At 35.7% G+C, this 25,091-nt stretch overlaps 3 protein-coding genes across 3 annotated transcripts; 1 reads left to right on the top strand and 2 right to left on the bottom strand.

The window, feature by feature from the left end:
• Positions 1 to 493: 493 nt before the first annotated feature.
• Positions 494 to 7,464, top strand: LOC131603642 (mitogen-activated protein kinase kinase kinase YODA). The gene is made up of 12 exons (XM_058876041.1): positions 494 to 653; positions 2,436 to 3,174; positions 3,277 to 4,008; positions 4,220 to 4,307; positions 4,532 to 4,594; positions 4,724 to 4,884; positions 4,980 to 5,055; positions 5,189 to 5,248; positions 5,340 to 5,447; positions 5,571 to 5,807; positions 6,062 to 6,165; positions 6,467 to 7,464. The coding sequence occupies exons 2-12, from the start codon at positions 2,591 to 2,593 to the stop codon at positions 7,200 to 7,202; spliced, it is 2,949 nt and encodes a 982-aa protein (XP_058732024.1). The 5' UTR covers positions 494 to 653; positions 2,436 to 2,590; the 3' UTR covers positions 7,203 to 7,464.
• Positions 7,465 to 7,530: 66 nt separating this feature from the next.
• Positions 7,531 to 10,145, bottom strand: LOC131603643 (short-chain dehydrogenase TIC 32, chloroplastic). The gene is made up of 8 exons (XM_058876042.1): positions 9,975 to 10,145; positions 9,660 to 9,891; positions 9,190 to 9,269; positions 8,799 to 8,952; positions 8,556 to 8,634; positions 8,252 to 8,336; positions 7,992 to 8,038; positions 7,531 to 7,882 (listed from the first exon to the last, which is right to left on the bottom strand). The coding sequence occupies exons 1-8, from the start codon at positions 10,078 to 10,080 to the stop codon at positions 7,718 to 7,720; spliced, it is 948 nt and encodes a 315-aa protein (XP_058732025.1). The 5' UTR covers positions 10,081 to 10,145; the 3' UTR covers positions 7,531 to 7,717.
• Positions 10,146 to 13,217: 3,072 nt separating this feature from the next.
• LOC131603641 (UDP-N-acetylmuramoyl-L-alanyl-D-glutamate--2,6-diaminopimelate ligase MurE homolog, chloroplastic) lies at positions 13,218 to 17,370 on the bottom strand. Its single transcript, XM_058876040.1, has 5 exons — positions 15,395 to 17,370; positions 15,121 to 15,237; positions 14,797 to 14,972; positions 13,877 to 14,022; positions 13,218 to 13,725 (listed from the first exon to the last, which is right to left on the bottom strand). The coding sequence occupies exons 1-5, from the start codon at positions 17,223 to 17,225 to the stop codon at positions 13,707 to 13,709; spliced, it is 2,289 nt and encodes a 762-aa protein (XP_058732023.1). The 5' UTR covers positions 17,226 to 17,370; the 3' UTR covers positions 13,218 to 13,706.
• Between the last annotated feature and the right edge of the window lie 7,721 nt (positions 17,371 to 25,091).

Genomic DNA, 25,091 nt, shown 5'->3' with positions numbered 1-25,091 from the left:
AGAAAGTTATAAAAAAAGAATAAAAATCCAAATTAATTAAATGCTTCTTATTTTAAGTGTGTCCATAAATGATCCTAATCCTAAATATAATAAAAATAAAAATAAAAAATAAAAAATAATCAAAAAGTAATATATATAAAGTATCATAGATCAAAAAACAATATTATATGGATTATTTAATTTAATTTAATTTAATACAAAAAAAAAAAGAAAAAAGAAAAAAAGGAGTAGTACTATATACTATGAAAGAGATAGATAGTTAAGTAAGTTTCCGTTAAAGATGGGAAAATAATCTCCTGTTTCACGATCCACTGCACTCACCAACTTATTCACGTTTTAACAATTCAGATCTTTTGATAAATCACACTTGGTCCATCCAACGGTCATATCATAACCGCAAGACAAGTCATGCGTCGCACGGAATCTTTTATTTTTCTTTTATTTATTAACCATCAATTTTTTTAATAATTTCCCACTAAATTTATTGCTTTAGAAAAAAAAAAACACTAAACTCTGAAGTGTTGCATTTTTTCATCCCATTCTCATCTTTCTCATTTTCAATCCTTTTCTTCTTTCATTCTCTGCCTTTTCAACTTCCGTTCGTTGCTTCGTTTCGGAGAAGGCTCTGCGTTTTGATTCCGGAGAAACACTCTGTGAGTATAAGTAGGGTTACGTAGTGTGTTTATCTCTATTGCTGCAATTTTGATTTTGTTTTGTAATGGTTTGAAGTTTGAACATTGTGTAATTGTTGAAACCTATCGCTGTTGAAGATCATTTGCATGTTTTTTGTTTCGGAATTTGAATGTGAATGGTGGTGATTTGTGAACAAGAATTGCAGTTTCTGTAGGTATTGTTTTCTGCATTTGCTTGCTGATAGTGTTTGGTGAAGTTGATTTTGAGTGTAATTTTCGTTTCTCATGTTATGATTTTAATTTATAGAGTTTGTTGAACAATTAGATCTAAATTCGAATTTCTTTGATTTTTATTACATTGTTGTGTAATTTTTTTTGGCCATTTTGTCGAAAAAAATTTTGAGATGGATTGTGCTATAGGAGAAGACCTAATTTTCGTTTGTTTGTTATGGTGGCAACTTTGTTCTGCAGAAAGGGGTGGTGATTAATTATTTGTGATTCTGTACATTTTTGTATTTATAAAGTACAATAATTAAAAAGTAGGAACCAGGAAGGGTTTTTGACAAATGTATATTCCATTTTAACCGTCTTTCTTTTTACTGCTTTGGCAGAAAACATATTGCTTTGGTTAGAATCTATGTAGCACCGACACATCTAAAAAAAGATGTGTCCGAAACCGACACTTGTGATTACTATTAATTTATTCATGTTTTTAAATTATTATCGGTGTTGACGTGTCAGTGTCGGTGTTGTGTTTCCGGTTTCCGAGTTTCATAGGTTAAAATAATAATTCAAATGCCAATATCTGTTGAATTATCCAACTTTAGGTGTGTATTTTTCTTGTTGGGTTCTGAATCAGTGTATGGTGGACTTTGCCTAGTTATTGATTTTGAAAAAACTTAGTTCCTAAATTATCTGCCTCGCTTCTTTGCTAGTTTTTCACTCTTTGCATGGTATCAAGGAACACTTTAGTGTTAACTGTTTTTAACTGAATTTCTAAATCAACTAACACTGATGGTTGACATAGAAGTTCTCGTATACGTATATCATCACGCTTTCGAATTTTTAATTAGAGAATTTTCCTGGTTCCTTAAATTTCTGTTTAGGATTTGAAAGCATATGTAACGCAAGTTGTCGTGTAGCGCGATCCAATAATTGCCAATGTACAGCATAAATCCAAGACTTATTTAAACCTCAATGATTTGTTATATGGTGTCTTCTGTTTAATGGATTCAGTAATTGTCGCAGCTTACACCATAAATCATAGATTTTGTAAATGTAGATATCTGATATTTGATATAATATATCTGTCGTGTAGCGAGATTCAATAATTTCCCATATTGATGATCGGTTATCTGATATTTGATATAATGTATCTGTTGTGTAGCGAGTTTCAGTAATTTCCATGTTGATGATCCCCCATATGGTATATGTATCTGTCGTGTAGTGGGATTCAATAACTTCCCGTATAGATGATCGGTTATATGATATTTGCATCTGTCGTTCAGCTATACTCAGTAATTTCCATATCAGTTATACGATATCTGTATCTGTCATGTAGCGGGATTCAATAATATCCGTATAGATGATACTATATGATATCTGTATCTATCATGTCGCGAGATTCAATAACTGCCATAGTCTGCGACATAATTCCAAGACTTAAATGAACATAGATGATGCGATGAACCGTTATATGATATCTGTTACTTTCAAATGACGTTGTACTTTTGTATTGATACTTTGTTTATTAAATGTTTATTTTTGGAGGGAACAAACTAACATTGGGATTTTCTTTTGCAGATTATTATTGTGTAACGGACGCCGTCTACTGAACTGTGTTTAAACATTTACATCAATGACTTTGCTGCAGCATCGAACGTGAATTACACTCACATTTTGTTGATTTTTCCTGTTTTCTCTTTTTCTGTGTGTTTGGTGCAAGCTTTTCCGAAGACATGGCACCATGGTGGGGAAAGCCTTCGTCCAAAGAGGTTAAGAAGAAGAAGACAAACCGGGAAAGTATTTTTGATATGATACAGCGAAAATTGAAAAATGTTTCTGAAGTGAAGAGCAACTATAAATCAGGAGGGTCTCGGGGACATCGTAGTTGCAGTATCTCTAAGAAGGGATCTAGATCATTCGGACCTTCAACAAGATCATCATCGTCCTCTCCAACTGTGTCCCGCTGTCTAAGTTTTGCAGACCATCATTATTCTCGGCCATACCCAGTGATAGGCTCGCCCCTTCATACTGTTAGTAATGCAAGTTCTGGAATTATTTTAACATCAAAACTGGAAAGAGCCACAGAAGATCCTACATCTAGACCATCTATATATTTTCCCCTTCCAGAACCTGGTTATCTGACTATGAAAATAGAAACAGAGCCACCATTAACAGACGTGGAAGGAGATCTAGTGACTGCATCTGTTTCCTGTGACAGCTCTATTGATAGTGGTGACTCGTCTGATTCACATCTTGTTAGTCCTCTGGCATCTGACTGTGAAAATAGAAACAGAGCCACCATTAACACTTCTAAAAGGTGAGTTTGTTTACATTTAGATACATATATTTAAATGCTCTTAATGTGTTTGCCTTAGTTTCTGTTCATTCCATTACTAAAATTATTTCTATGTTTGTAAAGTGTGGCGAACAGAGATCAGTCACGGACTACTATCCAAAGAAACTCAAGAGCATCCTCAAAACCAGGTCATAAACTGCGCAACAATAAGCCACTGTCTAGCTCGCCAAAAGGGGTTCCTTTGCATCTGCAAATAGGTCGTGCAGGTGGTTTTTGCAGTGCACCAGATAGTTCAATGTCTAGTCCTAGAAGTCCAATGCGAGCATTAGGTCTAGAGCAAATGCGAGCATTTGGTCCAGAGCAAATGCTAAATTCAGGATTATGGACAGGGAAGCCTTATCCAGATATAGCTTCTGGGCACTGCTATAGTCCAGTTTCAGGCCATAATTCTAGTAATAATTCAGTTGGTGGGGATCCGTCGGCATTTAGGGCACCCAACAAGTGTAGTGCTGAGTGTTCCCCAATACCTAGTCCCAGGATGACAAGCCCTGGCCCTAGTTCCAGGATACAGAGCAGTAATGTCAGTCCTCTGCATCCAAAGGCTGGAGGTGCAGCAGCAGAGTTGCCTACTAGAAGACCTGATGTCAATAAACAACAAAGTCATCGGTTACCACTTCCTCCAATAAAAGTGACTAAACCTTGTCCATTTTCTCCTACCTATTCTGTGTCTTCAACTCCTTCAGCCCCTAGAAGTCCTGCCAGACCAGAAAATTCAACAAGCCCAGGTTCACGCTGGACAAAAGGACATTTGCTTGGAAGGGGAACATTTGGACATGTTTATCTTGGTTTCAGCAGGTTTGTATTAAGTGTGTTATAGAAGCAAATAGCATTTAAATTTGCATTTGTCCATGTTTTATTCTTTATCTGTTATGTCAACTCTGGCCCTGATTCAAAATTGATATTCGATGTTTTTCAAATTTTGTCCTTTATCCACATTTTTTTTTTAATTTTACATTACTTTCTTTCAATTTTAAGCTTGGCTTAGTTCAACTTGTGATTTTTGTAGAGAAAGTGGCGAGATGTGTGCAATGAAGGAGGTAACCCTTTTTTCAGATGACCCTAAATCACGGGAATGTGCGCTACAACTTACCCAAGTAAGCTTGCTAGTGTTAGCTGGGTGAAACACTATTTATTTACGTGCCTAGCCTCTCACTTTTGTTTTCTTTTGGGAAGTCCAAATTTTCTCTAGTTTACAATCAAGAATACACATGTTGACTTTCCCCCAATTTCCATTACTTTTCTTTGAGAAAAACCCTAGGATAATTTTGGACTGAGTGTGCCTGATAATGAATATTCATTTATGTTGTGGAATTTGCAGGAAATTGCACTGCTAAGTCACTTGCGGCATCCAAATATAGTCCAGTATTATGGGTCTCAAACGGTATTTTTTCAGTTATTGTTGTCAACTTGTCATTTAGTAAATGATTTCACTTCCAAGTTTGCTTGCTTACAATCAATATTTAAAAGTTCAGATTGTGTTAACTGTTTTTTAAAATTTTATACCCAATAGGTAGATGACAGACTTTATATATACTTAGAGTACGTCTCTGGTGGGTCTATCTATAAACTGCTTCAAGAATACGGACAGTTAGGTGAAATTGCGATTCGGAATTACACCCGGCAAATTCTTTCAGGACTTGCATATTTGCACGCAAAGAACACTGTTCACAGGTGAGTTTGTGATTGATGATAAGGTAACATGTTTCACATCTTTAATTGATGTTGTAATTTTGTATTACATTTTGTGCTGGTTCGGTTTTGATCAGGGACATCAAAGGAGCAAACATATTGGTGGACCCTAATGGACACATAAAACTGGCAGATTTTGGGATGGCAAAGCATGTAAGAGCATTTATAATGATGTCTTCATGTGTATACTATGCAATCTCTTTGGGATTGGATAATTTGACTGGAGTGAACTATCTCTATGCTTAAACTAGTATGCTGTGGTGTCTAATATTTGCCTATTTTGCAGATAAGTGGACAGTCTCTTGCATTTTCTTTTAAAGGAAGTCCTTACTGGATGGCACCTGAGGTAAGTATGATTCCTGCATCCATATAAATTTTTTTGTTGGTGATTTTCTCTACATAATAATCTTATTTTAGTCACTTCCTCAAATATATAGGTTATAAGAAATTCAGGTGGTTGTAATCTTGCTGTTGATATATGGAGTCTGGGCTGCACTGTTCTGGAGATGGCAACAACAAAACCACCTTGGAGCCAATATGAAGGGGTAAATTAATTTTGAAGAATATTGTGATACAGATATATGAATCTTTTTTGGAGCACATGCTTGTATAGAAACAAAACATTGATTGAATAACCTGTTTCTGTTGTTTCACACTAAATGCTTCAGGTTGCTGCCATGTTTAAGATTGGAAACAGCAGGGAACTTCCTAAAATTCCAGATCATCTATCAGAAGAAGGGAAAAGTTTTGTCAGGCTTTGTTTGCAAAGAAATCCACTAGATCGGCCTTCAGCTGGTCAACTTCTAGAGCACCCATTTGTTAAAAGTGCTTATCTGGAAAGACACTTTCTGAATGCTGATCCTTCAGAATCCCCATCTTCTGTTATGAATGCAATGAGATCACTGGTAAAAGCAATTGAAATGTTTTGACCACTTTTGTTATTCAATTTCTTCATTTATTAAATAATCTTTTCTTTGCGCAGTTGCATTATTTTTCTATGGTGGATCATCACATCTATCATTTTGTTTAGGCAGATGTGTTCTTAGTTGTTAGGTTACAGATGATAAAATACATGTTCGGTATCCCGAAAGTATGTCTTTTCATGTTTGGATTTTCTTAGATTGCATCTTTTATTGATCACTTGAAACTGTTCTTATAGGCAATTGGATCTCCCAAACATAAACTATGTTTAGACTCGGAAGAAGTAGCTGGTATCCATGGTATCCCTCCAGCTAGAAACTTCAGAACCGGATATGAATCAAGGTGTCTCACTCGTTCTCAAATTCAATTATGCATTCACAGACACATGTCATCACCGTGTTGAAAATTTCGTCTGCAAATTGCCCTGTGCTATTTTTTTGTGAGAATTTCCCAATCCATCATCTTCTTCCGGTTGAATAACAAAAATATTTGCAGTCAAAATATACTATTGTTTTATTGTGTGCAGATTTTAGTAGATATGGTCGTGGATTGAGAAATTAAATTTGGACCTGTTAGTTAGATTTTAAAAATTAATTTTCAAAAAATTTATATCATAAAAAAGTATTTTTGCCCTTGTTTTCAGTTATGCTCATAAATCAAGGATCGTTTCATGTCCCGTTTCTCCATCTGATGGACTGCGTGTGCCTCCCAGAACAATAAATCCGAGTGGCAGGATATCTCGCTCTCCAACGCCTAAACCTCATACCGCATCTGGCCCTTCTACTCCATGTCCCGTTTCTCCATCTGATGGACTACGTGTGCCTCCCACAACAATGAATCTGAGTAGCAGGATACCTCGCTCTCCAACGCCTAATACTCATACCGCACCTGGCCCTTCTACTCCGCAAATCTGTATCTGTAGATGTGGGGCAAACCCATATTATCAAACAAAGCAGCAACCTATATTCCCTCATGAACTGGGTATGACCCATAAATCTCCTACTGGTAATCAGTCAAATAGAAGAACTGTTTGTCAATGTCAGGGTTCAAAGCATGGTCAGTTACAAAGAAATACGAAACCCACCATTCAGTCAAATGGAGGCGCTGCTTGTCAATGTCAGTGTTCAAAGCATGGTCAGATTCAAAGAAATATGCAGCAACATAGACAACAACCTTGCTGCCCCCGGGATATAATTTCACCTGAAAATAATGCTGTTGCAAACCATAGTAGGAGAGCCGTAGAGGGAGTCCCAAGAGAATCTCGTAATGGGAGGTCGAGTAATTGTGTGTCCCGACAACAGCGGGTGAGAGATAATGTGCGGCCAAATGCATCTCGTAAGTCAAGTGCACCAGTGGTTGATCGCACTAATGGCCTGTGATTATAGCAGTAGAATAATAGGAAATTTTTAATTTTACAAAGTTGATGCTGCACATGCAGCATTCTCAATCCTGCTTAAAATATTTTTTAATTTTTTTTAGGCAAAGCAAAATTGTACATCACACTTTGCGCTGTTTTGTATTTTTTCATTGTAGCTGCAAAGGGTAGTAGTGCCAAATGCCAATACAGATACAAATGTCTATTGTAAGGACAAACTCATCAATCACAGTTGAATCAAGCAATATTTTTCTCCATTTACTGTATATTTGAATAAGCTTTTTTTCCAAACAAAATGCACCATTATATACTTGATTTGAACAATAACCATCTCAACACTGAACTGGATAGTTCCGAGCTCTTGATTACTAAAAAGATTCAAGATGCAGAAATATTTATGACTACACATTTCTAAATCGCTGAAAAGCTTTTTCTAATACAAATTAGTTGTTTCTTTTGCACATATGAAAACTTGCTCTAGTTCAGTGTGGCAAGAGTTGAGTCAAATAAACGTCAGAGCTACTTCGTATTAGACAAACTTACACTTAATTCCCATAGTTTTTGTGCCAGCTCTGTATCTTTAGCTAAAGTGGTTGGGTTTGCCTTATTACTATCAGCAAAGTACTCCCCAGATATTCCCTTGACCTGTGGGTGCAATGCAAGATAACATTGAGTTGCAGCTCCCTACAAACAAACATGCATGCACAATTCAATGTAAGTCTACCGCGTGCTTGCTAGGTAACCTTAACACAGACTGCCCTATAAATTTGTGAGTGCGCCTGTGATAAAATACCTGTTGCACATTTTTAAGGAAGTACTTGCCCACCATATTAGCAACGGCTGCAAAAATCAAATGCAACATTGACAAAAGTAAAACACAAGGTGGAAATATGTAGAACATCAGCTAGTATAACTTATTTAACAGCAAGGTTATTGTACATAATATGAATCTTGTACTTTTTCAGGTTAATAATGTTAACCAATATGACCAAACCCCAATTGAATATGATATCAAACCTATTTCAGACAATAATGAATGGTATAGATACTAACCATTAAAATAACCATGGTGCCGCAGAATATTTGTTATAATTGTACCAGGATGAAGAGAGTTAACTGTTATTTGCACCGCTTCTTCCTGTCAAACAGAGACATATGCAAGGTTTCAGCATCTACTCAACCAATAAGTTCACAATTTAGTCAAAGAAACCAGAGTGACTGAAAAATCCATTACTACTATGGGACGAATCTATGCGATAGAAATAAGTGGCATTTTCCTTCACCATCATGATGCACTAAAGATTGCGTTAAATAAGGTTGAATCATATGAAATTGCATAAGCAATTGTGACTAATACCTTTAAGCGCCTTGCAAGCTCATTGGCATGCAAAATATTCGCAAGTTTCGATTGTCCATAAGCAAAATAACTGCTGTATCTGTAAAAATCAGACATGGAAGGAGGAAATTATACAACTATGGAAACTTAAAACACTAATCACGAAAAGTTATCATTTAATAAAAAAACTTAATTAATAGAATGGGCCTTGTAACAGATAAAGAGAGAATAATTGTAAATTAAACATTCCAACTAGATGATTACTCAGATTCATTGTTGATCTTATCAAAACGAATCCCTTCACTATATGCAAATTTGTGAGCCTCCGATGATACAATAACTATCCTTCCTTCCCGGTTGCTTTCCCTTACCGTTTTTTTCATAGTCTCTAATAAAAGGTTTGTCAACAGAAAATGGCCTGCAAAATATAAGCAAGTAAATTACCTTCACTTTTTTTTATGTATTATTAGAGAGTAAATATCAACTTTCTTTCACTTGTACCATTTAGAAAGATATATGTTCTAATGTGAGGAAACTATGCAATCATATACCATATTACCGAGGAAACTATACAATCATATACCGCATTACTAAGGAAACTATGCAATCATATACCGTATTACGGAGGAAACTATGCAATAATCTATCGTATTACCTAAATGATTGGTTGCAAACTGCAATTCAATATTGTCTTGAGAAAGCATGAATGGAGTAGCCATCAGCCCTGCATTGTTACTTCAAAAGAAAACAAAAAAAATATTATTTGTTTCAACTTTCAAATCCGCAATCGATGCATAATGGCATATAAATAGTTTTTCTTTTGCAGACTAATCCGAAGCTTAAAGAGTAAATAGCCAACTTGATCTTTGGTATCAATCTAGTCCCACACATTATCACTATCTCAAAACGATCTTCAAAATTGCAAAATGCTAATCTTCTTCGTCTCACTAACCGGATTTGTTATCAAACGAATCCGTGACATTATTATTCACTTAGTTTCAAATACATCTAAAATATTGCAATTTCAAATATCAATAATATTCTGACTAGATTGATACAGTTACAATTTCAAATAACAATTTATTCATTTACTCGAAATCAAGAAAATAACTAAGAATTTCTTACATTAGAATATTGAGTGGCAGACCGGAGGAATTAAAATCGGATGCAAATTTCCTAACAGACGCCAAGGAGCTGAGATCTAACTGAAAAACATCAATTCTAGCTGCAGGAATTTCCTTAAGCAACGTTTCTTTAATATCAACACCATTATTCACATTCCTCACAGCCATAACAACATGAACACCACGCAAAGCAAGAACCCTGGTTGTTTCCAAGCCAAGACCACTTGTTGCTCCTGAAAATAATAAATCACCAAAAATTCAGATCACAAATTCATCTATAAAAATCAACCACAAATATTCATGAACAAGAAAAAACCTGTGACGATGGCAGTGAGAGAGGTTCCATCGATTCCGTGGGTAACTTGATCGGCGGTTGAAGAAGCTGAGAAACCCGACGGTCCTTTCCAACCAAGAAACCACATTTTTGTGTGTAACTGTATATACTCAAAGTGTATAGTCAAACTTGAGAACAGGGTTTGAGATGAATATGCTATTTATTTATTTATTTATTTATTATGTTTAAATAGTTATAAATATGCATGATCGTATTTTTCTTTTTATGTTAGAAAAATATTTTGTAATAAAAGTGAGACTTAGTTGGAATCATGTGGTTGTGAGTTAAAGAATGTTAATGGATGGTGGGTGGTCAATTAGATGTAATAAAATTATCATGACTCATTTAATGTGCGCGAATGTTATTTTTTATTTGGTTTGACTAAATTAATTAGTGAAAATTGTTTCGGTTTAGTTTTAATTAATCATATTTAATTTTTTAATTTTATTTTACACAAAAGTCATATATATATATATATATATATATATATATATATATATATATATATATATATATATATATATATATATATATATATATATATATATATATATATATATATATATATAGGGGACGACTCAAGTGAGAACACTTGGTTATTATGAGAAATGAGAACAATGAATCACGACCATTAGATTTGATTTTAATGGACTGGATTTGATGTGAGAATATGAGAATGAATCTGAACCATTAGATTTTAAAATAAATTGTGTATATTAAGTGTCAATATTTTTTTCTCTTTCCTCCATCATTTATTTTAATAATGGAGGAGATATTTTAATAATGGAGGAGAGAGAAAAAAATATTCACACTTAATCTCTATCATTTATTTTAAAATTTAATGGTTCAGATTCATTCTCACATTCTCATATAAATTATTCATTCTCATATTTTTTGGGGTTAGGCTTTAGAAATTTTTAAATAACTATTTTAGACAATTTCTTTATAGACCCTTTTGGGGAGAACCCCTGCTGGAAAAAAGCGAAAATATATCATCTCGACGTAGGTTGCACTTTTGTCCACAAATAGTGCAATGCCTACCAAGAACATGAACTAGCACCGCAGAGCGCAGACACGATGATACTCTATAAAAATCTCGTCGTACCCTCCTGCTCAGACTCCGTTGTCGTCACCAAGTGGTTCTCATACAGCTCTGTCAAGCTGGAGAACCGGATATAGGCCCCACTCGTCGTCCGACACTCATAATCAGCCATGTTTGGGTCCATACCCAGATAGTCGACCATCCACTCAATCGCCTCGACCCTCTGTATCCGGGAATGGTGCAGTAGCCTCCCTCTGATCGGCAGGTGGAGCAGACACTGAACATCGTGCAAGGTGATCGTCAACTCCCCAACTGGAAAGTGGAAAGAAGACGTCTCTGTGTGCCACTGCTCCATGAAAGCCCCCTGCATGTCGTGGCTGATAGTGGTATATCCGATCATGCACAACCTGCCAAGCCCGAAACCAGCTACAACATCATTAAACCACTGGGCCTGTGGTTTAAACAGATCAAAAATCTTCCGCGCATGGTTCACGGATTTTATCATCGACCTTTCCTGTTACAGCAAAAACAAAAACAAAAAAGATTGTTAGTTAGACCGTTAGAATGAGTTATGTAATAATTGAAGACGAAGAGACTTGTACCGTCGCAAGGACTCAAATCTAGATGACTGGGTCTTATTTGCACTAGCATGTCGATGTAGAGCACATTATACAAACTTTCAACGTCCACGAGGAATGTTACTTCTGTGTGATCCGCTACGTTGACAATTACAACTAAATGTAACTTTTGCATTTGAGATTCCGTCCACCTTCTCGCAATCTCGAAATCCTAGCATCGATTTGTCTTTGTTTTATGATTTGGTGTCAATCTTTACTTGAATGAAGCTCTATGGTGGTGGATCTCTGCCACACGTCACTTTCAAGCGGGTCTCGCCGATGATGAAAAATATAGATGGTACAAGATCAGACAATTCGACAGAGTTCTTCGATACGTTAGGGGTGGTTACTCTCTCCATCTTATGGTGATTCTGGTATAGATCTACCTTTTGGATCAAGAATTAATTGTTTGTGAAATTTCATAAGAATTAGAGGTTGTTTCCCACAGACAACGTGATTGTTTCGTATTGGAACCAAAATTTGTGTTAATTGATGATGTTAAATTCTTGAAGCATTGGTGTTGATCTCCGATATGGTGGCGCAAGGTGGATCTACAAGGTTAACACTCCAACGTTCAAATGAGTTACAGAGTCCAAAATGAATAAAGTAAAAAGTAGTGATAAAAATGTGTACTTTGAATCTCACGTGTGCTAATTATATAGGTTGGATAATTTCTATTAGGTTATGCATGGTTTGGCCTTCACTTTGGCTCTTGGGCCAACATAAAATACTTTTAATATAATTAAAATAATTTGCACTCAAAAAACAAAATAAAATTTTAGTTTTAATTTTTGTAATACCTTTTTTTATTTTTAACATATTAGATTCACAAATTCCCATATTAGTTTCTAATTAAGATTTATTTACCCGATTCATCATTTACCCATTCATCATCCCCAACCATTTGGGTAATCTCCCATTGCCTTGCATACTCCTAGTATAAATAGCACTTCACTCGTTTATCTTTTATCTTTATTACGAGTTCTTCATCTTCTTTCCATCATTCTTTTGTTGTTCACTTTACATGTCTAACCTGCCTTTTTTAGCTTGAGTCAAAAAAAGCCCTTCCATCCATCATTCTTTTGTTGTTCACTTTACATGTCTAACCTGCCTTTTTTAGCTTGGGTCAAAAAAAGCCCTTCCAGATTGTTGGAGAGTTCGAGAGAGTCAAAAAGCATCAATGTAAAACTTTAACCACTCACACTTGCACCCAACACAGAGGTCACAACTAGTGCAAACTATTTCAAAAAGGTATTGTTGTACACGACCATCAAACATGTGTCCATTTTTTTAACTTCTTTTGACGAGCTTCAGAGGATATCTGCAAAGTAGAGCTTGCAGAAGCTGTCTGATCTGGTGGTGCAAGTGAATGGCTCTTTGGTACAACGTTTGAGTTAGCTTATTATCGCTCACTTCATTATTAATGTTCATGTGTACAACAAATCATACCGGAACCATGAAGACTCATTGCCATTGGTTTCATTCGAAGTTCTCACTGAATAGATCATGTCGACCTGCCTAATATTCAGATAACATCTCTTCAATATTTTAAGTTTTCCGTCTATCTTGAAACAGAAACAGTTTATTTTATTGGAATTCGACAATGTAATATATTAGACTTCTCGTACAATCATACCTGGTCTTGGATAATTTAGCTTGATTGATTGGACAAGAAGCTCAATTCAAGACTTCTGTTTATAATCTTATATTTGCCAAGGAGGAAGCAGGACTATTGTGTCACTCTACAACACATGGAATTACAATTACAGTGGCATGGAGGCCAGGGGGGAAAGGAAAAATAAATTAGAATCGGCCGTATAGACAAAAACAAGATGTTGGATATGATGTACTCTGCCCATGTTGGAATCTAAAGCTAGACTCTGGAAGACGGTGCCATTCAAACTTTAAAGCCCATTTTTACCAGGTTGACACCCAAGCTCCTGCAGAGAAAGACCCCTGTAATAACTGAAAGATCCATTTCCTTTTACCTACTTCATTTGTGTACTAAGGTAAACAAGTGATGCTGATCCATTGTTAGCACAACAACCTTTGGTATCAGTGGCTCTCTGGTAGCCTGCGACAATAAATGCAAGACAAAAAACAAAGTTATAAACTAAAGATATTAATTTATTTAGTTTCTAGCCTGAAAATTCTTATTTTTATTTGTTTTAGCTAGTCATGCCAGTTAAGAGAAGACGTTAAAAGCAGCAAACATTTGACATTACCGCCATGGAAATTCGCTCGTATCTATTCCAGCTTTGTGAAGCTCGTCAACATACTGCAATGCCTCCCTGCACTCTTCTCGGTCATCAAAGAAGTCTTTTTTTTCACCTTCTATTTGATATGTTTCATGGCCTTTACCAGCAATCACCTGCACCGTGCATAAAAGTGTACCCTTGTTCACAAATCACAATCCACAAGATTCATTTTAGCTATTTAATATTTTGCTGCATTGTTCTGAAATGGCTAACTAACAAAGATGCCTAAAAGAAGAGAGAAAGTCATTAAACTCCATTTGTAATGGCTTCGGGAATTTATTTTTTCAGACAGACGCTCTAAAACTTAGAAGACATTTCCAAGAGTAGACTGGCAGTCAACTGAAGTTTTCTCAGATTCAATAAACACAGATCATAAAGCAAAATGAGTTTGGCCATTCTCTGAGAGGATGCTGTTGCATCAAAAAATTTATCAGGAAGCAAGGTTACTTAAATGAGACAAAGATTAGGATCCCAACATTTGAGGGGTACAGGGAAGCCAGCTCATCCTAGCATCCAAGTTGTGACTTCATAGAATCACTAAAATGCCATGCATGAAACTGAATGTTGGTGGAGAATCATCCACGTGAATAGGAATTATAATTATGGATCATGACCAATAGTTATTCTATGTTTGTTCAACGCTTTTAAATTTAAGCTTCTTCTAAATTTGTCTCTCCACCAACAGATTTTGAATATAGTTTGTTTGTTTCCTCTGCAACCTCTTTTGGGAAATCTCCTTAGTTGAAATACCACTTCAATACACATCTTTTGTTCAATTTTTCCATATACAATACCAAAATGTTTTCAATTAAGCTACTTCTGCATCATGTTAACTAAAGCTCAATGGCATATTATATAACAATGTAGAAAGAAGATTTATAACTTACAACAACATCACCCTCTTCCCCCATTGCAACTGCAGCTCGTGCAGCTACCCTTCTAATGTCATGGAGAAAAAGCCTATGACCATTCGGAAGAGGAGGATAGTAGTCATTCTCTCCATATTTCAGGTACTCTTGCATTGTCCATCCTACCCCAGCCAACATATCATCCAAAATATCCACTGGATAAAAAGTAAAAAGTATACCATAATTAGGATTTACAAGCCCTGCTAGTTTAACATTTATGAAATTTGGATGTAAGCATGCAAATATATTTGTATAATGCTCTTCACAAGGTTATAGCTTATATTCCAATGTCAAAATACATACATGGATCTTCACTCTTGGGATTGTCAGATGTCAGCATGGTCACTTCACTTTTTTCTGTCGCTATCTTAGTCATCAAGGGTCTCTTCCCCCTTTCATCCTCGCCACAACAACCGATCACTTCAAAAGAAAAAAAGACTGTGACATTTAAAATGATGAAAGTATATTCCACCCAAATATAAATCTTCAAAATCCAGGCATGAGAATAATTATGCAGTTTCAGGCTTTAGCAGAAAATACAACAACGACTAAGTGAAAAACTGAAACACAAACATACCAGTTATAATCCTGCGAGGTTGAAGCTCTCTTACAGAATCAAGTAATCTAGACAAAGCATCTGGAGTTCGAGCATAGTCCACTACTACCCCAAATGCTTGTTCCTCATCAATTAACTCACACCTCCCAGGAACTGCATCAACCTCTTCAATCCCTCTAACAATGTCCTCCAAGGGTGCCCCAACAGCAATGCCAACTGCCACAGCAGCAAGAATATTGTAAACATTGTGCTTTCCTAGTAAACCGGACGAAATTTCCAGAATTCCAGCCGGTGTATTAACCAACACCTGCGTCTCAAACAGGGAGAGTTCAAATTTCAAGGGATGAACATCAGCATTTTTATTCTCCAAAGCAAATGTCACAACAGGAACTTCAGGACTCCCCAATGAAACAAAAGAAGACGCATTCGGATCATCTATGTTAACAACTTTCCTATGCCGCTCAGGATCCACCATCCTCGAAAATAGCTTAGCATTCGAATCTCTATCCTCTTCCTCCTCATCACCCGCCACCAAATTCGTAAAAACAGCAACATCAAAATCAACCTCATCATATTTCCCCTGCCCTGCACGACAAGAAGAAGCCTCAAAAACCACAGATTCAGTCCCATTGTGCAACAGCTTAGCCATCAAATTCTGAACCAAAACAGCATCCAGCATCGCATAAGGCGAATCCAACTGATTATCCCCATGAACATAACAAGCAATATCGTTAAACATCCCGGTACGTAAACCCATCGCTTCATACATACTTTTAACCAAATAAGTAGTCGTCGTTTTACCAAAAGTCCCCGCTATACCAATAAGCGCCATGTTTTTGGACGGATACTTATAAAACGAAGCAGCCAATGTAGCAAGAACAGCATTAGTATCTTCCACAATAACCAAAGCCTTACAACCCAAAGTATCCTCAATATCAATCTCTTTACTAGCCACAACAGCAATAGCTCCTCTCTTATCAGCCTCACTCAAAAACATATGTCCGTCATTTTTACTTCCAACGCAACAAACAAACAAATTACCAGAAGTAACAAGCCTAGAATCGTGTTGAATTCCATTGATCTCAACTTCTAAATTTCCGTAAACCGAAACAGGAACCACTTTGCTCTCATCTAAAAGCTCAGCCAAACTCATCTTAAACTTAGGTTCAACTATTCTAGCTTTATTACTCTTCCCTAAACTATCAAAATCTAAATCAAACAAAGAATCAGAATTAGAATCTAAATCACCATCTCCGGTGAACTCTCCCGGCGTTTCGTCGGAATTGACCGCAAGTCCTTTGAGTCGTTCGATTTCTTCGACGTCGTCGACTTCATCGGGTTGAAGCTCTTCGTTAACGACTTCTTCGACATCCTCTTTGGCGGGATTAGGTTTGAGAAGACCTTGTTTAACGAACTCTTTACGTTTGAGAGCGATAGCTTTGTCGATGTCACCGAACAAATCTTCCTGAGCGGATTCAACAGAGGAAGGTTCGTCGGGAGCATCTTCGGAGTCGGCGATGGCGGCGAGGTAAGTGGCTTGGTTGTTTTTGAAATCTTCTTCTTCCCGGAGGCGAGCGCGGTCGGCTTGGAGTTGGATTTGCTGGAATTTGGAGTAGCCGTGAGCGGTATCTTCGGCTACTTCCGGCGGGTCGTTGTCGGCGGGGTTTGGATAGGATTTGGCGTTGGGACGGACTGCGGCGGGAGGTCGGAGAGGAAGTAATGGATAGGATAAGGGACGAAAGAAAGGTGTAGAAGGGAGAAGAAAGTGTTTGGGTTTTAGAGTGATGGTTGAATTGGGTTTGATAATTGTGGGAGAGAGAAAGTGTGGGAGAGTGAGAAATGGCAAAGCCATTTAAAAGACTGGTGTTTGAAGTTGAATGATGGAATGGATTATGGAAAGTGAAGAGGAATGGGGAGGAAGTGGTGTGAGGGGTTTGTTTGGGGTTTTAGCTGGAGTTTCTGCTTACTAATATTATCCTTATCAAACATTACATATTGACGAATAACGACTCAATAATCAAATTCTACATGCTTTTATTGAAGTTGGGATTTATTTTGGATTTTTTTAAAAATATTTTTTAAAAATAACCACAATTTAAAAAATTTACTAAAATAACTACTTTTAAAATAAAAAAATTTGTCGCACAGAGGATGCGTCACTCTGTGTGGCACATGCATTGTAAATAAAGAGGAGGTGCCACACCGCATAGCACATGCTCTTTGTCATGACATATACTGTGTTGCATTCACATGTCAATGGTGCAGTAGTCATTCAATGCAACTACTCAGTTATTTTGTTTGTTTTTTTATAAATACAATCATTCATCTCCACCATTTTTCACACTTCTTATAATTTCATTCTTGAACATGTCTTTCAGTACCCCACTGATCAACAAAGATGCTCAACTTATTTTTTCGCCAACAAAGCCTACGGTGAAGATCAAACATTAGAATACGCAGACCTTCGAGCATTTTCAGAGGAGCCTGATCAGGTGGTTAGACGGAAATATTCATGACGATGAAAAGATCAGAAGAATTTATAGGCAAGAAACAGTATCAAACGAAAATGGAGTAACTCATTCCAGAAAACTTGTGAAAAACGACTATGACATTCTTAGGATGATGCTTGGACCAACAGATATTGTCTTGATGGTTGTAATCTCGTAGTTATTATGATGTGCTTAGTTGTTTTATTTGTCTATCGTGTTGTTATTTTTTTGTGTGGTTGTGTTAAGTATATTATACCCAATTGTTAACTTGAATATGAAATGAAAGTCTAATTTAAATTGAAATTTCTTGCTTACAACCAAAAAATTACATATCAAGACAGACATAAAAATTTTATGTTGTAGAGTTAAACCCAATATTCAGACAATTTTTTCGATTGTGTCCCGATTGACAGTATGTACTGCATAATCTTATCATTTTATTTGTCGTATCCATTTCGCTTTGAATACGGGTGTTGTTAGGGTGGTCCTTTTTCTTCCTTTGCATCTGGTCATTGTGTCAAACAATGGCCCCTTGATAAGCAAGCCAATAATCCTCCTTTGCTACCACCGAGAACATATTGATGTACACATTTAATACGTTTTTTACATTGTAAACGGGGGATAGATGTCTTCTAGGATCCAATAGAGAATGTGCACATGCTGCTATAACGTGAGAGCAAGGCTTACGAAAGGCTTGGAACTTTTCGCAATCACACCAAACTCTATCTAGTTATACGCAATAGTACCTTATTGGCCTACCCTTATTATGATTCATTGTCTCCTGTACACTGAATCAACCTTTAATACGGTCAAACACTGTAACACCATATGTGTTAGCTTTGGCAATTTCTTCTTGAATAAATTTCATAAAGCTTTCACTAAACAATTTCCCTGATTGCAACACTGACCACCATTTTAAACCCCTTGTATCGAACAGTGACCCCAACCTAAAATATATTGCTCTAACTAATGCGGTTATCGATAGGTTTCTAATGTATTTGAAGATAGAGTTCATTGTATCCACTAGATTTGTTGTCATGTGTTCCCATCGTTGACCATTGTCAAATACCCGGGTCCACTTCTCCACTAGAATGTTATTAATCAACCTTAATGCATTCGCATTTGTCAACCGGATCTCTTTGCGGTAGTGTTGGAACGATGGATCTGTTAAGGCATATGCCGCATTAATCACCTTTTTTCTAAGCACCTTGTCTTTTATCTCCCTCATGAAGCTTTGAGCGATATGTCTAATGCAATAGACATGTGTCAAATGGGGTTCTTGCCAACCGTTATCAGGGTTATTGTAAGAACTCTCAATAGAAGGATGTATGTCCGAAATCAAACAGAGGTTGGGTTGATGAGCAACGTGTAAGCGGAGGTTCTTGAGAAAGAAACTCCAGCCACCAGCCGTCTCACCATCAATCAGAGCGAAGGCAATTGGAAAAATTTCACTGTTGTCATCTTGTGCCACTTCCATTAGTAACGTTCCTTTATACTTCCCATACAATCATGTTCCATCATTTTGTATAATAGGTTTGCATAATGCAAAACCTTTGATGCATGGTTCATACGCCCAAAATAGACGATGAAATATTCTATTTCCACTAATACAAGTTTTGTCTGACACAAATGCTGAGAGTGTTTCCAAACTAATAACAGTTCCCAGAGCATAATATGTTAGTGTAGTAAAAAATCTTGGAAGTTCTTTGTACGAATCCTCCCAGTTGTCGTATACAAGTTCAATGGATTTAGTCCTCGCGATCCACCCCTTCCTATAAGTGGGAGTGTAATTGAATCTTGTAACTATATGAGAAATAACTGTACTCACTTTCAATGATGGGTTCTTACTAATGAAAGGCAAGATTTCATGGCATATTAATTGAGAGCTAAGTTTCCGATTATCCGGCGTCAGAACGCTGGCGATGCAAGTGTGGGGTGAATCAATAGTACATATTTCCCAGGAACACTTCTCTTCTTGTAAGATAAAGTTAGCCAAAACAGGTAAATTTGTTTTTGACGACATATAATGATATACCTCATGAATTGGTGCGATCTACATACAAGTCAACTGAAATTTCTATGTGATACTTTCTTATAGCTTGCACACATTCTTCTATTGTACGAAATCTATCTCCAACTTTTAACGCCCCTTCGGTCTGCATATTAGGATTATGAAAGATATATGAGGCTGGTTCGTCTTCTTCCTAGCTCAAGTTTGTCATGTGAACCAGAGGTTCGTACACATGGCTTGTAGGTAATGACTCATGCTATTGGTTTGCAGCGTCATTGTTCACCATGAAATCAACCGGTGTCCCATCATCTTCTTCTTCAACAATAACATCGACTTTGGTGTGGTCTTCGTAGTCAGTTTCTTCAAAAACTTGCGAGGGATCAAAGGTTTGAGACTGTTGAGGTTGTTGTTGTAAAATATATATCTCAATTTTGTTGAACCCAGAATGTTCATGAGTTCGATACATACTCTGAACATCATCATCGTCGCATATCTTGACTTGAAAATATCAGACTTGGTTGTTGTCAACTACGAATGGATTCTTGTAACTAATTTTCTAAGCCAAACCCGACTACAATTTAGCCTCTAGTCAATATGCTTCCACCACATCCTACTACAACACTGGTGACGTATATGATACCTCCCCTTCCTACCATAGCACCCAACTAATGTACAATCAAACATCACACCACCAAAGCACCCTACTATCATATGTCTTTTAAACCCCACAAGAACCATGGATTCACTTCCAACACGATTCATCAACCCAATTCTACCAACCACCCCACCCACATGTAACTCAACCGACTCGACCCAACTTCGATAACATGAGAAATATCTTGTTTTTAATGCATTTTATTTCATTTTAGTTAATTTAATTTTATTTGATTGTTGCTTAAAATATTAAAAAACAAAAAATATTTTTAATTTAATTTAATCGTGTCTTGGTGATTAAGAAAACGAATCGGGTCCTGTTTGTTGCATCCTGCAAATAATATCCGATTTATTTTTTGATCTCATTTTAATTATTACCCTTTTAACTACCCCAACTTTTTAGTATAAATAGGTCCTAAAATCACCCTAATTGACAACTAACAATTTAACTCAATTTCCATACTTTCATATTTACCAATTTCACACCATTCACAAGTTCACGTATCCAATTTTCAACAATTTTCCAACTAACTTTTTCACTATCAGCGATTTTCCACACCTCGCTAATATTGTAAATACAACAATTTTCTCCCAATTTCACATGTACCTATTCAACCATTTTTCATATATTTTTGCACTCTTATCTAACCACTATAGCAACACATAAACCTTTGAAAACGAAATACCAGTCCCTGCATAATTTTATTACACAAATTCATTCACTTTTATAAATCGCCTTCAAAAAATTTCAAACAAATCATCACTTGTTTTTCTCAAACATAAACCTTCAATTTTCAATACAAACTAATTACCAATAACAACACTACAACATCTTCATTCATTCAAATCATCCGAACAACATACAAAACCATTAAATCTTACAAACATAAACTCCCATCACTACTAACATCATAAACAATCACACCTTCATTAGCATACAAAACATCAAACACAAAATCTTTCATCCCACACAACCATTTTCAATTAACACAAACCTGAAGAAAAATTTTTTTTTCAAACATAGCATATAATAACCTGTAACTTTTCAAACTTTTAACTTCTACATAATATCACAACAAGTCACCACCTTGAACCCAAACCAAAACCAAAATCATTCAAATTTTAATTTGCAGTAACAAAAATAAGGAGAAAACACCAAAACAAAAAAAGAAGTGGGAGTCATAGTCGGGAACAGATCTGAAACCGACACTCTCAGCCACGGACGACACCACCAACCACACATAACCGATGAGAGAACCGCGACGCACCGACTCTGCTCCACTCCCGCACTTCCATGCGACTCAGCCACATCCACAAGCCACCACAATGTTCAGCCGCACGTTGCCCAGCCGTACATCTGCGCCAAAAAAGTTATAATTCACACTAACAAAGTTCGTACTAACTTGCAAATTCTCCTGTACATAGTCAACTATCAAACACAATCTTTTTCCAATCAAATTAATTCAACTCTTCGCAAATAAATTGGACAGGGTGGATGTACATCCACACTTTCCTAGAATTAATCGATTGGTCGGCGTACACCTCATCGATATGTTATTCAATTCAAAACTCATTTTAGCCCCTGGACACTAACTTAATTCAAGACAAATAATTTTCATAAACTCAAAGCAACCAACAAACAAAACTACGAACTACAGAGACTCTGACTTCTTCATCCCTTGATGGAGACACGTAGGCACACGGTTGCAAAACTAAGACGAGTCCACTAATTTCTTTTTCCAATTTTTACCCTCTGTAAATACCTCTTATGTAAATATCCGATAAATAAAAGCAAGAAATAATTAGGCAATTATTCCTTAGACAAACACCTTAAACCCTAATCTAGAGAAGGTTCCTCTTGAGTAAAAGGGAGGTAAGGGGTGTATAACACTTTCCTCTCACTTAACTGACCCCCAAACCCAATATTCGGTTGTGATGACGGTCTTATCTCTCCTCTTAGAGTTTATCATTATTTCCCTTATTCCTTATAAATGAAGAAAATATGGTGGCAAATCTGTGTTTTTTGTCGGCCGCAACAACTCTGTTAAAACCTTACTTCCAAATTGTGTGATGTGTTCATTTTTGATCAAGTGACAACAATCAATTATTTTATTATCTTTACTCATGCTCTTTTCAAAATTTATTATTTGAGAATCATATGAGAATGTCATTTTTATGTGAGAACATGAGAATGAATATGAACCATTAGATTTTAAAATAAATGGTGGAGATTATGTGTTATTCTTTTTTTCTCTCTCCTCCATCATTTATTTAAATGATGGAGGAGAGAGAAAAAAAGAATAACACATAATCTCCACGATTTATTTTAAAATCTAATAGTATAGATTCATTCGTTCTCACATAAAAATGACATTCTCATATGATACGTTCCTTATATATATATATATGAAGACTCAAGTGAGAACACTTTGTTATTATGAGAAATAAGAACAATGAATCACAACCATTAAATTTTGATTTTTGATTTTAATGAATTGTATTGGTTTCTCTTTCTATGTTCTTCAATTTATTAATAGAAAAATAATAAATGATGCATTGATAGTTTAAAAAAAATTATTTTGAGAGTATGGGTCTTGACGAAGACAAAGTAAATTTTTTTGGAGTGATTAATATTCAAGTGAAATATACTCTTCATACCAATCATTAGTTGGTCTAGTGGTGATTGGCGATAGACTTGGTAGGGTGAACCACAGTTCGATCCCCCGCAACTGCGATCCGGAGGGGTTGGAACCACTTGATGTCAGAACTGACCTCCGAACTCTTCATAGTAGAGTATGATAATTCTTTGAACTATGATTGTTGGTGTTGGTTGAAATGATACATATTGAATAAACTTCACATAATTTTTGTGTTCAAGTGTGGTATGTTAAGTCTCAAATCACTCATCCATTTAAGGGGTAAAATGTATGATTTATAAGAGAAATGGTTAATATAGCTAATGTCTTAATATTACTACAAATAATACATTGTATGACGAAACTTTCACCTCAGCCAGAAAAAAAGAAGGTATTATGCTTAGGCGCTCCATTTTTTTTTTACAATAATAAAAACAACATATCATGACACGCTTCGAATCCTAGCTTTTGCAGTTTATGTTTTTGTTTTTGTATAAGTGTAAACTAAATGAACTAACCCTTTGGTTTTTCTATATAATCGGGGGATCAAATAATCAGATTTCACTATAAAAACACTCATCAAACATATTTTAACCTAATCCTTACTTATATGAAGGCGCCCCAAACTCGCTTGCATCATTCTTTGGGATGGATTGTAAGACAGAAAAAAATCTTTAATGTTCTTCTATCTAGAACAAAATATTTTTTTCGCCCTTACAATTTATCTCACATAAGATGTTGATGTTGTTGTTGTATTTTTGCTCATTTGATAGATTGCAAGTACAAAAAGTTCAATCTTGCTTCAAAGATTTATTGTACATTTTCTCTGGTCAAACATACAGACTACTAAAAAATAGTGAATTTGAATGCAAAGTTATGACATTCAAGCATCATTCTTTTAGAAGTTGGAACTTAAAACAAAGAAGGGAGCTTCAACTTACACAAAAAAGAGAGCTTAACCTTTAAAAAGATTTGTTGTAAACAATTTATCTTAAATTTTGTGTAAACAATGTAATATTTAAAAAAATAAAATTTATTCACCTTGGTTTTAATCCAAACCGAGGTGATAGTTTAAAAGAGATGATAATTTACCTCGCTTTTATAGTTAAACTGAGGGGTATAATAATCATATTTTACTTTAAAAACACTTGTTAAATAGATTTTACCCTAATTCTTGGTAATATGAAGTCGTCCTAAAGAGAAGAAACATTTACCACCGCTACAACATATCTCTGAGAATGATTGCAAGTGTAAAAAATAAAAAGTTTCACTGGTCCTAGAAACAGATCTTTAGCATCTTGCATGAGACCTCTAGCATCCAAATCTTGATATCATCGAAGATTTATTGCATCCAATATATTTTTAATATTATGTGAAAACAATGTAATTAAAAAAAATAAAATGCACAATCACCTCAGTGATTTGTAATGACTGAGATGATAGTTAAGCATTTTTTCTATACATATACACCGACCTTAACAAATCTTTGTTGTCCATTAAATTATTATCAACGCTCAAGACGCTGCCTTTAGTGATCCGTGTGAAACCTAAGAGTAGAGTCGTATCAAATTATTGGAGGTCCTGTGTAGGTTAGTTATAGCTTACCTATGGCAAAAAAATAAATGCTCTGTTTAATCACGATTTAACCTGACAAATAATTTATTATGCTCTATTTATCTATAATTTAACCTTGAAAAATTTGAGGCCCTGTACGGTAGCCTACCTTACACGTCTTCAAAGACGATCCTGCTTAAGAGATATCCATTATAAAAGTATATTGAATATTGAAAATTTAACCTAAATGAAACATATGAAATCCTTGAATCGTAAGGTTTCAAATTTGAGAGATCAAGTCTCACATTATATATAAATGAATAAAACTTATATTTTCATAAGAGAAGTGACCCATCTACTTAATGGTTTAAAAT

The sequence above is a fragment of the Vicia villosa genome, linkage group LG5 (genome assembly GCF_029867415.1).
Source record: "Vicia villosa cultivar HV-30 ecotype Madison, WI linkage group LG5, Vvil1.0, whole genome shotgun sequence".
NCBI classification, from domain to species: Eukaryota; Viridiplantae; Streptophyta; class Magnoliopsida; order Fabales; family Fabaceae; genus Vicia; species Vicia villosa.
Note: the sequence above shows the minus strand (reverse complement) of the source record. Positions and strands in the feature narration are given on the sequence as shown.

Excerpts from the sequence above, each read along its gene's own strand:
- LOC131603642 (XM_058876041.1), top strand. The coding sequence starts at position 2,591 with ATGGCACCATGGTGGGGAAAGCCTTCGTCCAAAGAGGTTAAGAAGAAG. Across the intron at positions 3,175-3,276 it reads ACCATTAACACTTCTAAAAG|TGTGGCGAACAGAGATCAGT; the intron begins GTGAGTTTGTTT and ends ATGTTTGTAAAG. Across the intron at positions 5,808-6,061 it reads TGAATGCAATGAGATCACTG|GCAATTGGATCTCCCAAACA; the intron begins GTAAAAGCAATT and ends CTGTTCTTATAG.
- LOC131603643 (XM_058876042.1), bottom strand. The coding sequence starts at position 10,080 with ATGTGGTTTCTTGGTTGGAAAGGACCGTCGGGTTTCTCAGCTTCTTCA. Across the intron at positions 8,953-9,189 it reads GTTTGCAACCAATCATTTAG|GCCATTTTCTGTTGACAAAC; the intron begins GTAATACGATAG and ends TATATTTTGCAG. Across the intron at positions 8,039-8,251 it reads GCACCATGGTTATTTTAATG|CCGTTGCTAATATGGTGGGC; the intron begins GTTAGTATCTAT and ends TGATTTTTGCAG.
- LOC131603641 (XM_058876040.1), bottom strand. The coding sequence starts at position 17,225 with ATGGCTTTGCCATTTCTCACTCTCCCACACTTTCTCTCTCCCACAATT. Across the intron at positions 14,973-15,120 it reads TCCCAAGAGTGAAGATCCAT|TGGATATTTTGGATGATATG; the intron begins GTATGTATTTTG and ends CTTTTTATCCAG. Across the intron at positions 14,023-14,796 it reads GGGAAGAGGGTGATGTTGTT|GTGATTGCTGGTAAAGGCCA; the intron begins GTAAGTTATAAA and ends TGCACGGTGCAG.